Here is an 18,472-nt window from a genome sequence, read left to right on the forward strand (position 1 = left end):
AGCAGTTAGCGTAATGGCTATGTCACTGGACTCCCATGTAGTCGACCACAGTTATTGTCCCGGACCCGGTGGCTTGAAACTCAAGCCGGACGCATGTGCGTGCGTGCCCAGGATCCTGAGAGGAGAATGGAGGAAAAAGGATTGCAGCGTGGTCATCCTCCCCTGGGGGGTGATTTCTCGCTTTCCATCTCTCTGTCTCTCTCTGTCTGGTGAGCACATGCGCCCTGTAGCAAAAATCTCTCTCCCCCCCTAAAAGAAAAGAAAAAAAAAATCCGCAGAATACTGGGCCAGCAGGTGGTGTGGTGATTAAGGCGCTGAACACTCCCACATGGCCAACTGCAGTTCGAGTCCTGGACTTGGTGGCTTGCCTTCTCACTTCCTTTCTCTCTCTGTGTCAGTCTTTCTCTGGTCAAGTTAAAATGAATGAATGAATAAATAAAATTAAATAAATAATTCTTTTGAAAAACTATAATATCAATAGTACTACTTATAATAATAAACTTCCTCATAAAACAAGAGATACATACTTCAGAATTAACATCATTTACTTCAACTGTTTTCTTCTTTTAAAAATCAAAATGTATTTTTCTATTTCAATTTAAAGTTTAATTTAATTTATATTTCAAATTTACTGTACTCTAATTACTGCATTTTTAAAACACAGAATTGCTCTTCTACTTTTATTTATATTGTACTTTTATTTATAAATAAAATACTTTTTATTTTCCTTAAATGTTAACAGTGAATTTTATGGATAAATTTATTTTCTTCTCTCTCGGTAGTAAATATAAATGCTGTCCTTTTATATAAAACTAGAATCTCAAAAACATTCCTTTACCAGGGTCAGCTAGATCCCTCATAGTCAACTTTGTGGTTTGATTCCCAGGCCTGGTGGCTTGAAACACATGCCAGGCACTTGTGCATGTGTGCCCAAAGTTGCAAAGGAAGAATGAAGGAGAATTGTTGTAGCCAACCTCTTGAGGTCTGATTTCTCACTGTCCCCCATCTCTGTCTCTCTCTGGTAAACACACAGACCATTTAGCAAACAAACAACAAAAATATTTTTAAATTCTTCTTTAGCAAAAATACTGGACTCCCATCAATTGTGGCAAAATAAAAGGAAAGGGAGTACAACCACACCAAACGGGATCTCTATGTCATGATCCACCCCCAATCCCACCGACCTGGATCACAGGCACACATGCCTGGCATGCTCAGGATGGTCCTGGGACACAAACACAGGATCCTTCTTGTGTGAGTTAAACAGCAATACTATTGCACCACCAATAGTAATATACTTTGACATACATTACGCTGAAAGAAAAGTCAACCTTGATAATAATTAGTTACATTCTTAACGCAATTTTCAATTCTCTGAGCTATGAATCAGGAACGAAGGATGTCATAATTTCAGCAGCCCTCTAATGTGTTTATATTAAAGGGGGACAAAAGAACATAATAAACTAGGAATATTCTATGTCATCTCTTGGAAAACAAGGTAGTAAAGCTGCTGTTACAAGAATCCATGCCCCTTCAGCCTCGGTGCCCAGTGCTGCACTAACATTCTCATTCTCCCAGAGTTACGATCACATGTTGCTCTTTGTATCCTGCTCTCCCATGGGTCTTTGGAAAAAGAGGAACATTGTCTGCCTTCATAGAGATGGCAGCATTTTTTAGGCCTCCTGTAGATGAGATCATATATGAGGGGACTTCAAAAACTTCATGGAAACATGGAATTAGAATGTGAGCTGATTTGGGTACAAATGTTTAAAAATTATTTTAAAGAATTATTTTATTTATCATTATTATTATTATTATTATTATTTTATTTGATGAGAAAGGGAAAGCAAGCCACTAGGTCTGGAACTTAAACCGTGGTTGGCCGCAGTTGGCCATGTGGAAGTCCAACTCCTTAACCACCATGTCACCTGCCAGCCCCTATAAAATTATTTTAATTCATGTATAATGTCTTTGTAGTATTTATTTTCCATTAACTTTCTGAAGACCTCTCAATTTTCTAATATTTTACAACTCTGTGACTCCCTGCCTAGCCACCAGCGATTCTTGGCATTCTTATTTTAACTTCATCCCTACCTTGTTTTCAAACAAGTCCCATAAACAGTAACACATATTTGGCTAGATGAATATATTTTTATTTTGAAGAGAATTTTAGTAACTCTAGTAGCTATCAAGGAAACAACATATTTGTCATTGGTCTGGAAAATTTACATAAAAAATGGGGAAAAGTAAAAACAGCAAGTTGTAATCACTGTATCAGAAAATTATTTAGTATTTTGGCATATTTCATTCTGGTATTATTTTCTACATACATGAAACTGTACATGCATGTGATGCAATTATAACTATATCATGTATATAATTCTGTATTCTAGTATTTCAAATTAATATTTATTCTATAAATTTTTCAGTGTCACTAATTTTTCACATTAATTTTAATGACTTCCTAATATTTCATGAAAATCACTTAAGTGAAATGATTTACTTAAAAACAAGCTTATTTTTGTGCATTTAGTATCTATTCAATATTTTTCTTTATAAATTATATTGCAAGAAAAATATATGTTGTACTCAAGAATCTTAAAGACATAAATTCAACACTAACACAATTAAAGATCAGTTGGGTTAATAATCATAAAAAATAAAACAGTTACTCAAGGAGATAAAAGATGGGACAGCTAGTGACATGGTGGTTAATGCAACTGGATCCCACATGACTACTGGCAGGTTCAGGACCCAGACCTAGGGCCTTGAGAAACATGCTGGGCAGATGCACATGCATGACCAAAATCCCAACAGTAGGGAGAAATGGAGAAGGAAGTGCAGTGTGATCATTACTGATAAAGAATTCTTTCTTACTTTTCCTCTCTATATCTACCTCTCTCTGATCAGCTCATGCACCCTCCAGCAGATTTTTTTTTTTAATTTTTAAAGAATTTGACTTGTGGTGATTAGAGGAAATGGGTGATAATGGCGTTGTTGAAGTTACAAAGAGTCCTACTGGGCATATGTTCTGAAAAAACCCAACAACTTCTACAATTCAATCAAATTAAGCTGGTGGACAAAAATCCTAGCACAATAAAGAAGTGCAAAGCAAGCAAACAAAATATAACAACATAGTTTAATTTGTCTGATTACCCTAATTATGAGTTTTCTAATTATTACTATTATTTATAATAATTAGACTTGTTTTTCATAAAAGCTAAAACAGTGACTTACTGCCTCTTCAATATCTTGGATGAAATTCATGGGATGAAAACTGTGGGGCTCTTTATAAAGAAATACCAGATATCCAAAGCATCTTTAAAAGCAATGTAAGGCGGAACCAGCAGTTAGAATAATGGCTAGGTTGCTGAACTCCCATGTAGTCGGCCGCGGTTGGAGTCCCGGACCAGGTGGCTTAAACTCAGGCCTGGCGCATATGCGTGTGTGCCCAAGATCCTGAGAGGAGAATGGAGGAGAAGGGATTGCGGTGTGGCCATCCCCCTGGGGGGTGATTTCTCGCTTTCTGTCTCTCTGTCTCTGTCTTTCTGGTGAGCACACATGCCCTGTAGCAAAAACCTCTCCAAAAAAAAAAAAAAAAGTCAGTATAAGGATCTCTCATTTGAAGATCCACAAAAACTACGAAGCTTTTTCTTTTATTTACGTGGGAGTCCAGCGACATAGACATTACACTAACTGCTGTCCCCTTCCTTTAAATTTTAAGAGAAAGGGAGAAAGAGAAACACCCCACAATTTTTGTGCCACAGTGTACCCCATCTCAGTCTACCCAAAGCACAGGCAGGTATGTCTGGAGTGCTGAGCACAGTTCCAGGAAGTAAGCCCAGGTCCTTCTACTGTGGGTCCAGTTGTGTTACCACTGTGCCATCACTTGACTCTTTTTTTTTTCTCTTCATTTTTTTTAAACTTTTGTATCATTGTCTTTAACATGTTTTTTCTTATCATTATTTCCACTGTTAAACCTCCTTTGATGAATAAACCAAGCCTGAGAAGGCTTATGTAACTTGCTGAAAGGCCCTGGATGGTCTTAACTTAATGACTTTCCCATTTTAATATGGGACACTGTCACATATCATTTAAAAGACAACAGATTTAAATATCTGTGTTGAAAAATCATGTTGCAGATGAGGATAAATGGTTCTAAAAATGATTCCGGTAAGATCAAGATAAGACACTGAGCTTTATTTACAACAGGTCTTCATAACGTTCAAGAAAAAATATTATGAAGAAATCAGCATGGATTTCAAAATTATTTTGCATCAAAATAAGCTTGTACTTTAATCCCAGCTTTCTAAGATCTTTCCTTATTTTTTACTTATTTATGCAATGAGAGAAGGAGACAAGAAGACAGAGAGAGAAAGGCAGGTGTCCTAGTAGGTCCTCATACTGTGCCCATTCCCAGATTTAGCCAGTACAGATCACAGCAGTGCACCTGGAACACACAAAGAGACTTGGGAACATGAACCGGCAGCCCTCCCATGTAGCCTCAGCATGGCTGAACACTACATTAACACTGCACTATCATGGCTAGCCTGTCACAAACTTTTTGAAGTATGCTTATATTACCACTTTTCCCAATTGACAATTTTTCAGAAAGAAAATATGCAAGAAGTTCCATCACATCACATACACAATTCACATTGTATAGATCAGAGAAATATATATGCACACTATGAGAAAAAGAACCAGAATTAACCCTCTAATGGTTATGAATTAAGCAAGACCCCTTGTATATATAGAAAATAGAATAGCTTTCTCATAAATGATAACTAAACTATTTATTGAGCATAAGTAACACTCTAGGCAGGGTGAGAATTGCTGGGGTGATTCCAACATGAATGTGAACCAAGTCTGATTCCTTATAGTTTAGGGTTACTGAGAGCAGAGCTTTGCTAAGAGTGATGCTGACAGTTGAAGAAATGTTGTCACTGGTCTAGACTGGGATAAGTTTCCCATTTAGAAACCTTCATAGAAATTTGACTTTGCAGCAAGAGCAAAACAAATGATAAACGGGGGCCGGCAGGTGGCGTGGTGGTTAAGTCGCTGAACCACCATATGGCTGACTGCAGTTTGAGTCCCGAACCTGCCAGCTTGCCTTCTCACTTTCTCTTTCTCTTTCTCTTTGTCTCTCTCTGGTCAAATTAAAAATTATAATGAGCATATCTGTGGGAGTAACATGGTTGTTAGACTAAGATGATCACAAGCACCCATTCAAGGCTGTAATGAAATTCTTAGACACTGCCTAGCCACCAGCGATTCTTGGCATTCTTATTTTAACTTCATCCCTACCTTGTTTTCAAACAAGTCCCATAAACAGTAACACATATTTGGCTAGATGAATATATTTTTATTTTGAAGAGAATTTTAGTAACTCTAGTAGCTATCAAGGAAACAACATATTTGTCATTGGTCTGGAAAATTTACATAAAAAATGGGGAAAAGTAAAAACAGCAAGTTGTAATCACTGTATCAGAAAATTATTTAGTATTTTGGCATATTTCATTCTGGTATTATTTTCTACATACATGAAACTGTACATGCATGTGATGCAATTATAACTATATCATGTATATAATTCTGTATTCTAGTATTTCAAATTAATATTTATTCTATAAATTTTTCAGTGTCACTAATTTTTCACATTAATTTTAATGACTTCCTAATATTTCATGAAAATCACTTAAGTGAAATGATTTACTTAAAAACAAGCTTATTTTTGTGCATTTAGTATCTATTCAATATTTTTCTTTATAAATTATATTGCAAGAAAAATATATGTTGTACTCAAGAATCTTAAAGACATAAATTCAACACTAACACAATTAAAGATCAGTTGGGTTAATAATCATAAAAAATAAAACAGTTACTCAAGGAGATAAAAGATGGGACAGCTAGTGACATGGTGGTTAATGCAACTGGATCCCACATGACTACTGGCAGGTTCAGGACCCAGACCTAGGGCCTTGAGAAACATGCTGGGCAGATGCACATGCATGACCAAAATCCCAACAGTAGGGAGAAATGGAGAAGGAAGTGCAGTGTGATCATTACTGATAAAGAATTCTTTCTTACTTTTCCTCTCTATATCTACCTCTCTCTGATCAGCTCATGCACCCTCCAGCAGATTTTTTTTTTTAATTTTTAAAGAATTTGACTTGTGGTGATTAGAGGAAATGGGTGATAATGGCGTTGTTGAAGTTACAAAGAGTCCTACTGGGCATATGTTCTGAAAAAACCCAACAACTTCTACAATTCAATCAAATTAAGCTGGTGGACAAAAATCCTAGCACAATAAAGAAGTGCAAAGCAAGCAAACAAAATATAACAACATAGTTTAATTTGTCTGATTACCCTAATTATGAGTTTTCTAATTATTACTATTATTTATAATAATTAGACTTGTTTTTCATAAAAGCTAAAACAGTGACTTACTGCCTCTTCAATATCTTGGATGAAATTCATGGGATGAAAACTGTGGGGCTCTTTATAAAGAAATACCAGATATCCAAAGCATCTTTAAAAGCAATGTAAGGCGGAACCAGCAGTTAGAATAATGGCTAGGTTGCTGAACTCCCATGTAGTCGGCCGCGGTTGGAGTCCCGGACCAGGTGGCTTAAACTCAGGCCTGGCGCATATGCGTGTGTGCCCAAGATCCTGAGAGGAGAATGGAGGAGAAGGGATTGCGGTGTGGCCATCCCCCTGGGGGGTGATTTCTCGCTTTCTGTCTCTCTGTCTCTGTCTTTCTGGTGAGCACACATGCCCTGTAGCAAAAACCTCTCCAAAAAAAAAAAAAAAAGTCAGTATAAGGATCTCTCATTTGAAGATCCACAAAAACTACGAAGCTTTTTCTTTTATTTACGTGGGAGTCCAGCGACATAGACATTACACTAACTGCTGTCCCCTTCCTTTAAATTTTAAGAGAAAGGGAGAAAGAGAAACACCCCACAATTTTTGTGCCACAGTGTACCCCATCTCAGTCTACCCAAAGCACAGGCAGGTATGTCTGGAGTGCTGAGCACAGTTCCAGGAAGTAAGCCCAGGTCCTTCTACTGTGGGTCCAGTTGTGTTACCACTGTGCCATCACTTGACTCTTTTTTTTTTCTCTTCATTTTTTTTAAACTTTTGTATCATTGTCTTTAACATGTTTTTTCTTATCATTATTTCCACTGTTAAACCTCCTTTGATGAATAAACCAAGCCTGAGAAGGCTTATGTAACTTGCTGAAAGGCCCTGGATGGTCTTAACTTAATGACTTTCCCATTTTAATATGGGACACTGTCACATATCATTTAAAAGACAACAGATTTAAATATCTGTGTTGAAAAATCATGTTGCAGATGAGGATAAATGGTTCTAAAAATGATTCCGGTAAGATCAAGATAAGACACTGAGCTTTATTTACAACAGGTCTTCATAACGTTCAAGAAAAAATATTATGAAGAAATCAGCATGGATTTCAAAATTATTTTGCATCAAAATAAGCTTGTACTTTAATCCCAGCTTTCTAAGATCTTTCCTTATTTTTTACTTATTTATGCAATGAGAGAAGGAGACAAGAAGACAGAGAGAGAAAGGCAGGTGTCCTAGTAGGTCCTCATACTGTGCCCATTCCCAGATTTAGCCAGTACAGATCACAGCAGTGCACCTGGAACACACAAAGAGACTTGGGAACATGAACCGGCAGCCCTCCCATGTAGCCTCAGCATGGCTGAACACTACATTAACACTGCACTATCATGGCTAGCCTGTCACAAACTTTTTGAAGTATGCTTATATTACCACTTTTCCCAATTGACAATTTTTCAGAAAGAAAATATGCAAGAAGTTCCATCACATCACATACACAATTCACATTGTATAGATCAGAGAAATATATATGCACACTATGAGAAAAAGAACCAGAATTAACCCTCTAATGGTTATGAATTAAGCAAGACCCCTTGTATATATAGAAAATAGAATAGCTTTCTCATAAATGATAACTAAACTATTTATTGAGCATAAGTAACACTCTAGGCAGGGTGAGAATTGCTGGGGTGATTCCAACATGAATGTGAACCAAGTCTGATTCCTTATAGTTTAGGGTTACTGAGAGCAGAGCTTTGCTAAGAGTGATGCTGACAGTTGAAGAAATGTTGTCACTGGTCTAGACTGGGATAAGTTTCCCATTTAGAAACCTTCATAGAAATTTGACTTTGCAGCAAGAGCAAAACAAATGATAAACGGGGGCCGGCAGGTGGCGTGGTGGTTAAGTCGCTGAACCACCATATGGCTGACTGCAGTTTGAGTCCCGAACCTGCCAGCTTGCCTTCTCACTTTCTCTTTCTCTTTCTCTTTGTCTCTCTCTGGTCAAATTAAAAATTATAATGAGCATATCTGTGGGAGTAACATGGTTGTTAGACTAAGATGATCACAAGCACCCATTCAAGGCTGTAATGAAATTCTTAGACATTATTTGAGAAACAACGTAATGAATGACATTGTGTCACTACAGCCTACACATGTCCGGGTCATAAAGACCCCTCCTTCCCCTTGACCATTAATGCATTAGGAGTTTCTGTGATGACCTCCAAGCAGTAATTGAAGCTTCCAAATAAAACCTAACTTGGACTCCTTCAAGTGACTTATATACTAAGAAAAGCAAATGAGGCATCTCTGGAGACTAAAGGAAAGGCATATATTTTACATTTAGATTTAATAGTTGACAATGAGGCCAAGGTTACACATTCTATTCATAGAGTTCCCTCTGTATTTCCCGGCTTTGTAAGGAATATGTAAATAGGCCAAGTACCTAGTGATTGCTGAGCTCGATAAGAGCACAAATCTATTCTGTTCCTCACAAGCAACCCAATAAGCACAACCCACTGACAGTCAATTCCTCCAGTGGTATTGATAAAGATCGCATGCTCTCAGATCTTAGATTCTGTTTATTCAAGTGTAAAGGTAGCTTTTCATGTCAAATTTCATTCTGAATATTTCATTTCTTTAGTATTACATAGAATATTATAATAACCCTTCAGCTTTGTCCCAGGATGCATCTCAAGATAGAGTTTACCAATAATTAGTAAGAAAATTACCAAAAAAATAATTAAAATGATGAACTCCAAACATGTTATTTTTTATATCTTGTGGAATCTGTGACCTAGATATTGGAATGTGGCTTAATTTCACATCATTTCTTGGATCATCAATATCAAAGTGTCAGTTATACCCAAGAGTAAATGTTTCTTTAAATAAACCAAGCTAACCTGAGAGGTAGATGAAGCCCATAATTTTTGTTCTTGCTTTCCAAAAACAAAGCCTGCAAATGTTTCTCTAATTTGTCCCAAATCATGGGAAATAAAACAGAATATTATTCAGCATTTTAAATCCAATGACTTACAATAATACAGATTTTAAAAATACCCTGGTAATTTCCCTTTTTATTACCTCTTTCAACAGAAAAAATTATGCTATCCAGTATACTGATGATTTATACATTTATAGTCACACATTAGAACAGGGTCCCTAGACCCCTGGCTCTAGACCTGTGCTGGTCTGTGGCTTGTTGGCCTCTTTCCCACCCAAGCAGAGGGGGGGATGGGCAGCAGGTAAGTACTGGAGGCTGTTTTATCTGTGTTTGTAGCCACTCCATCACTGACATTGTGGTCTGGGCTCCACCTCCTGTTGGATGAACCACAGTGCTGTATTCTCACAGAAGCACAAACCCTATATGTACAATTTTTTCATTGTAGTAGTGTTGAAAATGGGTGCACAGAGGATGTGGTGCACTTGGGTCACCCTAGACCAACCAACCCCTTCCCCCTTTATCTGGAGAGATTGTCTCTCACCAAGCCAGCTCCTGGTGCTGGGAAGTTGGGAACTGCTGCATTGAAAGAATGATTTGTGAGGCATTTGTGTATTAGGAAAGTATTTGTTAATAATATACATTTTATTAGGCTTCTTTAGTCCTACAGGTCATCTGCAATAATCACAATATACATCTGAAAAAATTGTAGTGCAACAGCAATAATATGGCTAGTCCTGCAGTTACGAACAATTCAAGTTGAAAATACACAAATAGATTAAGAAAATTGCTATCTTGTGTTCTCTATCTGCAGTATCATCACATGGTGCACAGGCATTGTCCAAGTGGTTTCAAATGACATGACTTTATGAAAAAATGGCACTGGGATTTCAAATGAAAAACCCATTCATGTGTTCAAAAGCCATATCTTGAGTATCTGCTGGTCTCCTGAAACTCTATCAGAGCCAGGTAAACAAGTGTGACTTGGTCCCTGCTCTCATGAATTAAATTACATTCTTTTTATAGCTTTCATAAATTAAAGTTTAATTTACAGGCATAAATGCACTTAATTAGAATATTAAAGAAGGAGGAATGAACTGTAAATGAGATTATATTTATTAGCTATAATGGCAAAGCTGCTCTTATCTATTATACAGATAATCTATGCCTTGAAAATAAACAAAGATATTATGTCTAAATAAAATAATGGGCAAAGATGAACAACTATCCAACCATGATGATTAGTATGGCTGGGCAAATGGGAATATTCAAAGAATGAAAATCTGACTACTTTTATCCAACATATTTATTATGACTAGCTCACCTAATGACTCTTCTTATTATCTTCCATAAAGAAAAAACAAACTCCAGGGAGAAACTCAGTGGTTTTTTTATTTTATTTTATTTTAATCTCAAAAATAGATTTGAGGGGACCAGTAGTTAGCGTAATGGCTATGTCACTGGACTCCCACGTAGTCGACAGCAGTTTGTGTTCAGACCCGGTTGCTTAAAACTCACGCCGGGCACGTGGGCGTGCATGCCCAAGATCCCGAGAGGAGAACAGAAGAGAAGGAACTGAGGCATCGCCATCCACCCTGGGGGCTGACTTCTCACTTTCTGTCTCTCTGTCTCTGTCTGTTTGGCAAACAAACATGCCCTATAGCTAAAACCTCTCCCAAAAAAAAAAGAAATACATTTAAGAAAAGTTGAATTTTTTTTGTATTTGTATTTTTTTTTACCAGATTAAAAAAAAAAGACAAGTGCAAAATACTTTTCATTTCCAAGTCTTTTTAACTTTGCAGAGTTTCCCTCATCTGTAGGTAGCACTTAAGCTTAAAAGTAAAAACCACTTTGCTGCGATTAAAAAAAGAGGGAGAGGAAAAAAAAAGAAAAATCACAGAGAGAAATAAAAACATTATATTGTCAAATTTGACACACACAGACACACATATATATAGGTGTGTGCGTGTGTGTGTGTGTATATATATGAATATATACATAATATGCATATGTGTGTCTATATATCTAAGAATATATGCATAATATGCATACGTGTGTATTTGTGTATATGTGTGTATGTGTATATACATACACATGTATACATATTATATTAAATATATATTGCTACACCAAGAAGACTTATCTAGGGAAAGGCTAGAGATGGTGTACACCCTTACAGTCATATAAGTAATGATCATGAGAAAACAGCAGATATGGAACAGTCAGCCTAATATTTGGAGGATAGTTTTACTGATGTGCTAGCTTAAGAATTGGATTTCTTTAGTAAAACCCAAACCTTTTACTTTTGATTAAATAATATATACAATCTTTGAAGCATAACATTAATTATTAACTACAAATATTATTACTTGTACTTAATTACTCAAAAATCAAAAATAAACTAAAATACAAAAATGTATATACATACCATTGATCCACCGAGCTTCTGGGTCATGAAGTACAAAGTCTTTCCTGAAGAGGTCTTCTAAAGACAATCTGGTTTCTGATGAATTTGTAAGTTCATCTAAAATAAATAAATCCTAGGTTAGACATTTATCACATATTAACTTTAAATGAATGAACTATAAAATTTGAAATGTTATTTCAGAAAATACATTAACATAACAATACAAAGTGACCATTTTTACATGGTTTTTGCTATAGGGCGCGTGCACTTGCCAGGAAGAGAGACACGGAGAGACAGAAAGCAATAAGTCATCCCCCAAGGTGGATGGCCACACTGCAATCCCTTCTCCTTCATTCTCCTCTCAGGATCTTGGACACACACACACACACACACACACACACACCCGGCATGAATTTAAGTCACTAGAACCATGTTCAACTACATGAGAGTCCAGCAATGTAGCCTTTACGCCAAAAGATGGTCCCAAGCTTTTGAAGTTTTGTTTCATGAATTTTTTTCAAAAGAAAAATGTCAGGAACCAGCAGTTAGCGTAATGGCTGTATCGTTGGACTCCCACGTAGTCGACCACAGTTTGCGTCCCAGACCCAGTGGCTTAAAACTCACACCGGGCGCGTGTGGGTGCGTGCCCAAGATCCTGAGAGGGGAATGGAGGAGAAGGGACTGCAGCGTGACCATCCCCTCTGGGGGGGTGGTTTCTTGCTTTCTGTCTCTCTGTCTTTCTCTGTCTGTCTGGTGAGTGCACGCGCCCTATAGCGAAAACCTCTTCAAAAAAAAAAAAAGAAAGAAAGAAAAGAAAAATGTGTTATTTTTAATATTTTAATTTTCTAGATCTGGCTCAAATTTAATAGCTCAATTCCATGTTATATAGTGTAATACCATATAAACACAATTAAGACTTTCTGCTGCCTGGCGAGCTCTGTGATGCAGCAGCACAACACTGCTAAAGAGAAGCCAATCTCAACCTGGTAACCGAAGGCCATATCCCTGGTCACATCAGCCTGAAACATACTAGACACACATGAGTGCCATGATCTGATTCACTGGAGGGCTGGAGGAAGGGAATTGCACCATTACCAGATTCCATGAAGGATGCACATCTCCCTCTTTCTCTTTCACATACATGTGTGCATACATGCACTCTATCATAAATAAGGGAAAAGAAAGGACTGCTGTTGTGCATTATATGCAAAAAGGAACATGTTTCAACTAAAAAAAATCCCCTTCCAAACTCATTTTGACATATTCTTTTTTAATGGCAAACTTACAGTTTTGTTATAAACACAAAAGTGGAAGAGTTAGGGAACATGAACATATGTGATAAAAAAAAAATGGTTCCAACTCAGAAGAAATAAATACCAAGTTCCATCAAGCAATTATCAGCCAACAAATATTAAGCGGAATAAACTTAAATGTAAAATTCAAATAATGGAATGCTAGAATACTAATAAAAAGTATATATTTTACATTAGTACCTGGCATATAAGCTGGGTGAATTATACTTTTTTATATTCCAAAATCTAAGAAATGGAAGGAGAACATGGCTAGAGTACCAAAATCATGCATCAGAAACATCCTATTTGATTCAAGAAGCTTTGGAGGGCAATATGTCATTTTTTTAAAGCAAAATAATAGCATTGTTTACTTGCTGTATAAACTCATTTTTCTGACCTTTTTTGTTGTGACCTTCACACTGGTTAAAAACAAAATGTCAAGGATATATACTAACCTCATTAGACTTTATTTTTAAAAGGTTCAACATTTATTGCAGTAAAGGCTTTGTTTTTTTCCAGAAGGAAAATTGGGCAAAGAGTCAATAACTTCAAATGCAATCCCTTTTCACATGAATCAATCATGTACTTATCCTTCAAAATAAATGCCAGTAAATAATTGAAAAAAATATGTTATGGGTAGAAATAGTGAGGATCGTTCGATTCAAACTTTAGCACAAGATACTGTGATTATGTATAACTTCACAGAACAAAATGCTGTTATGTAATATATACATGTGATCACTTTCCTGCCAGTCTGACACACCAGTATCTGAACTTACTAATCATGAAGAAGAGGTTCAGGGAAACAAGTGAAGTATCTAAAGCATTGGAGATTTATCTATGCTGGGCCCTGGGGGGTTTATAGTCTCAAAGCAAGGATGATAAATGACAGAATTAGATACAGAGTGCTAAATGAGTTTGGAGAAAAAGTCTTGCAAAAGGAATATAGGCCCCTCACTTGAAAATGAAATAAATGGAACCAGCAGATGGCATTGTGTTTACGTCACTGGACTCCCACATGGTCAACTGTGGTTCGAGTCCTGGACCCAGTGGCTTAAAACTTGTGCCGGGCACATGTGAATGTGTTCGCAATATCCCAGGCATGGCCATTCCCTGCGGGATGACTTCTCACTTTCTGTATCTCTGTATCTCTCTGTCTCTCTGGTGAGTGCATGCACCTTATACCAAAAATCTCTCTTTAAACAAAAATAATGAAATGACCAACCTTTAATTATTTGTTTGTGAGAATGTGAAGTGATAAAATAACTCTGGAAGACAGTTTGGCTGTTTCTTATTAAACTAAACATACTCTTTCATATGATCCCAGAATCATGCTCCCTGGTATTTTACCAAAGAAGATGAAAACTTTACACAAAAACCTTCACAAGAATGTTTACAGCAATTTACTCATAACTGCCAAAATTTAGGAGTAACCAACATATCTTTCAGTAGATAGATAAATAAGCTATGGTACATTGACACAATCAATTAGTAACAGTATTAATAAAATAAAATCTGTCAAGCCATGCAAAAACATGGAGCAATATTACATACACATTACTAAGTGAAAGAAACAAATTTGAAAAGGCTAAATACAATATAATTCCAAGTATATGACATTGTATAGAAAGCAAAATTATAGAGACAGGAAAATGATCAATGATTACTAGGAGTTGTGGGGAAGAGAAAAAGAGGAGAAGCACTGAGGATTCTTAAGACAGGGAAACTATTTGATCTGATACTGCAATAGTAGAAACATGTCATTATACTTTTGTCTAAACCTTTGAAATGTAATCCCCAACAGGGAACCTTCCAGTAACTCTGGTCTTAGGGTGATGATGATGGGTCAAGGCAGCTTCATCCACTATAACAAATGTACCACTTTACCAAAGGATGCTGATATAGGGAGGCTATGCACATGTGGAACCAGGAATACATGGACAATTTCTTTACCTTCCTCTTAATTTTATGATGAATTTAAAACTTTACTATAAATAATTCCACTAAAAATATAAGTAAGTAAATAAAATGACCAGGATGTTACAGGTTTCAAAGACAGAGGCAGGAGATACCATGGACAAGAGAAGGAGCAAGAATATTTTACATTAAGGATGTACACAGGTTGGAAAACAACAAAAAACCATTGTTTCTAAAATTTATTTTTCACCATAGAAGTTTGATTTTTTTAATCAGATGAGCTATTTGTTTTAAATGTCAAAGAGCATGCACATATGTGTGTGCATGAGAGAAAGAGAGAGGAAGGCGATTCCCAACAGGGCTTGGTTATGACATGGCTTGGTCATGTCTCCTCTAATTCTCCATCACTTCAGGATCCTGGTCACTCAGCTTTTTTTCCAAGTCACTGAGGCCAAAACTCAAACCCTATTCCATCATGAGATATCCAACTTTTTCTACATAGTATTTAACTGCTTGTTATGGGACTGAGTCCAAATTAATAAATTTTCTTTTTTATTTTAAAGAATTGTTTATGATGATGATTTTAATTTGACCAAAGAGAGACAGAGAGAGAGGGAGGGAAAGTAAGAAAACAAGCCACCAGGTCTGGGACTTGAACCACAATCAGCCATGTGGGAGTCCAGCTCCTTAGCCACCACACCAACTACTGGCACAAGATGAGTTAATTTTTTAGGGTTTCAGAAATATGCTTAATAATTTTGTTATAAATAATCTTGAAAATTTAAAATTTCCTAAATTTGCACAATGCAACGTCATATGTTTAGTCCAATCTCTTCACCTCTTCTACACACATATATGCATATATATATATATATATGTATAAATATGTATATATACACGTGTATATACATGAGGTTTTTGTTAGAGGACATTTATGCTTGCCAGAAATACTGAGACTGAAATTCCCTCCTACAGGGGGGATAGCCATGCCACAAACCATTCTTCTCCATTTTCCCCTCAGGATTTGGGACACACACTCACATGCACCCAATGAGACATTTAAACCACTGGGTCTAGTGGAAATCCAATGCTTTAACCACAATGCCAGCTATTGGCCCATTAGAGAATTATATTTTATCACCAATATTTGATATGCATTTATTTCTTTAATCCAAATAATTTTTATTGGAAAAGTGGGAGGGCAGGTATCTCTTTATTCTGGTGGGAGAGATTATGTTAATGTAATCTATTAAATAAATGATCTTGAACTGCTAAATTGAAAAATTAAATTTATTTTTATTATTCTTATTATTTTTTAAACATCAATTGTTATATATCATTTGGCTTGTAAAGAGAATTTACCCAACATGAACTATTTCTCAGACAAGTCAAGTTGAAAATACGATACACGTTATCATCAATAGGTACTAAATCATTTCTGTGTCCCACAAATGTCTTGTCTTTACATTTTTTCTCCCTGATTTCCTTCCCTATACTCTTACCTTCTCCCACCCTCCTTCCACACTGTCTCCAGCATCCATAACTATTTTCACTGCTTCTCTGCCCTCCAATCTTTCAATCTCTACCATGTGTGGACAGTTGGTATATATTAAGTGAAGATATGCAATATCTCTTTCATAGGCTGGTTTGCTCCACTCAGTAATAACTCTTCCATATTCGACCACTTTGTATCAAATGCCAGGGTTTTTTTTTATGGCTAAATGGTATTCCATAGAGTATATGTGCCACACTTTTTCAATCCATTCATCTGTTCATGGACATTTGGGTTAGATGGTATCTCTTTGTGGTTCTAATCTACATCTCCATTATGATGAAGGATGTTGAGGATTTACTCATATGTTTTTTGGTGATTCATTTGGCTTCCTTAGAGAGTATTTTGTTTAGCTTATTTTCCCATCTTTTAATTGAGTTAATCTTTTTTTATTCAAGTATGCTGCATGAGTTCCTTGTGTAATCTGGTTTTCAGTCTCTAATCTGAGGCATAGTTTATGAAAATATTCTCCCACTCTGAGAGTTGTTGATTCATCCTAATTACTGTGTCCTTTGCTGGGAAGAAACTTCTTAATCTGATACAATCCCACTTGTCTATTTTGGGAATTATTGCCTGTGCTTTGAGAGTCTTACTTAAAAAGGCTTTGCCTACGCTAATGTTTCCCCGTTTCCCCAGTGTTTTCCACCAGTAATTTTACAGTGTGAGGTCTTAGGTACAGATCTTTGATCATTTTTGAATTGATTTTTGTTAGTGGTGAAAGATGGGGATCCAGTTTCATCTTTCTGCAGGTGAATACCCAGTTTTTACAGCACCATTTGCTAAAGAAGTTTTCCTTTTCTCACTGGATTGACTAGTATCCTTTGTCAAAAATCATTTTTCATTTTGACGAAGGATATATTTTGGTGTTTTGTTGTTTATTCTGGGGTCTCTATTCTATTTCATTTGCCCACTTGACTGTTTTTGTGCCAATACCATGTTGTTTTGATTATCACAGCTTTATTATATTTGGGGGTCAATACTCCACTATTCTTGTGCAGTATTGTTTTGGCAATACAAGGTCTTTTATGATTCCAGACAGATTCTATGATTGTCTTTTTTTTTTTTTTAAGAGGTTTTTGCTATATGGCGTGTGCACTCGCCAAAAAGACAGAGACACAGAAAGCTAGAAATCACCCCCCAGGGGGGATGGTCATGCCACAATCCCTTCTTCTCCATTCTCCTCTCTGGGTCTTGGGAATGCATGCACATGCGCCCGGTGTGAGTTTAAGCCACTGGGTCCTGGACTCGAACTGTGGTTGACTACATGGGAATCCAGTGACAGTCATTACATCAACTGCTGGTCCCCTATGATTGTCTTTTCTTCATCTATGAAGAATGTCTCTATTTTGATTGGAATTGCATTAAATATGTAGATTAATTTTGGTAGGATTGCCATTTTGATTATATTAATTCTTCCAATCTAGGAACATGGGATGTCCTTCCACTTTTTTTGGTCATTTTCAATAACTTTAAAAAGATTTTCAGAGTTTTCTTTGTAAAAGTTTTAACTTCCTTAGTTAGATTTATCCCTAGGTATCTTATACATTTGTTGTTATGGTAAAAGAGATTTCTTTCTTCAGTTCTATCTCGGTCAACTTGTAGTTAGTATATAGATTATGCTATAGATTTTTTAATGTTGATTTGGTATCCTGTCACTTTACTATATTCATTTATTACTTCAAGAGGTTTTCTTCATAGAATCTCTTGGGACTTCTAAGTATACCATCATGTCATTTGCAAACAAAGATATTCTGAACTCTTCTTTGCCTATTTGAATGCCTTTTATGTTATTCTCTTTTTTTTATTTTTTATTTATTTATTTATTTTTGGAGAGGTTTTTGCTATAGGGCGCATACGCTCGCCAGACAGACAGAGACAGAGAGACAGAAAGCGAGAAATCACCCCCAGGGGGGGTGGCCACGCCGCAATCCCTTCTCCTCCATTCTCCTCTCGGGATCTTGGGCACGCACGCACACGCGCCCGGCGTGAGTTTTAAGCCA

General features: G+C 36.5%; 1 protein-coding gene across 1 annotated transcript in view; it reads right to left on the reverse strand.

Annotated features, from left to right (window-relative positions):
- The window catches only part of DPP10 (dipeptidyl peptidase like 10), a gene marked incomplete at its 3' end in the record, with an annotated part of 525,560 nt that extends 512,848 nt beyond the window's left edge, over positions 1–12,712 (reverse strand). Inside the window, exons 1-2 of the mRNA XM_006160632.1 lie at positions 12,629–12,712; positions 11,733–11,844 (exon numbers count right to left, since the gene is read on the reverse strand). Of these exons, the coding sequence (XP_006160694.1) occupies positions 11,733–11,844; positions 12,629–12,712 (196 nt within the window). The remainder of the gene's footprint in view (positions 1–11,732; positions 11,845–12,628) is intronic.
- Positions 12,713–18,472: the final 5,760 nt, after the last annotated feature.

Source organism: Tupaia chinensis, unplaced genomic scaffold, assembly GCF_000334495.1.
Source record: "Tupaia chinensis unplaced genomic scaffold, TupChi_1.0 Scaffold000700_1, whole genome shotgun sequence".
NCBI lineage: Eukaryota > Metazoa > Chordata > Mammalia > Scandentia > Tupaiidae > Tupaia > Tupaia belangeri.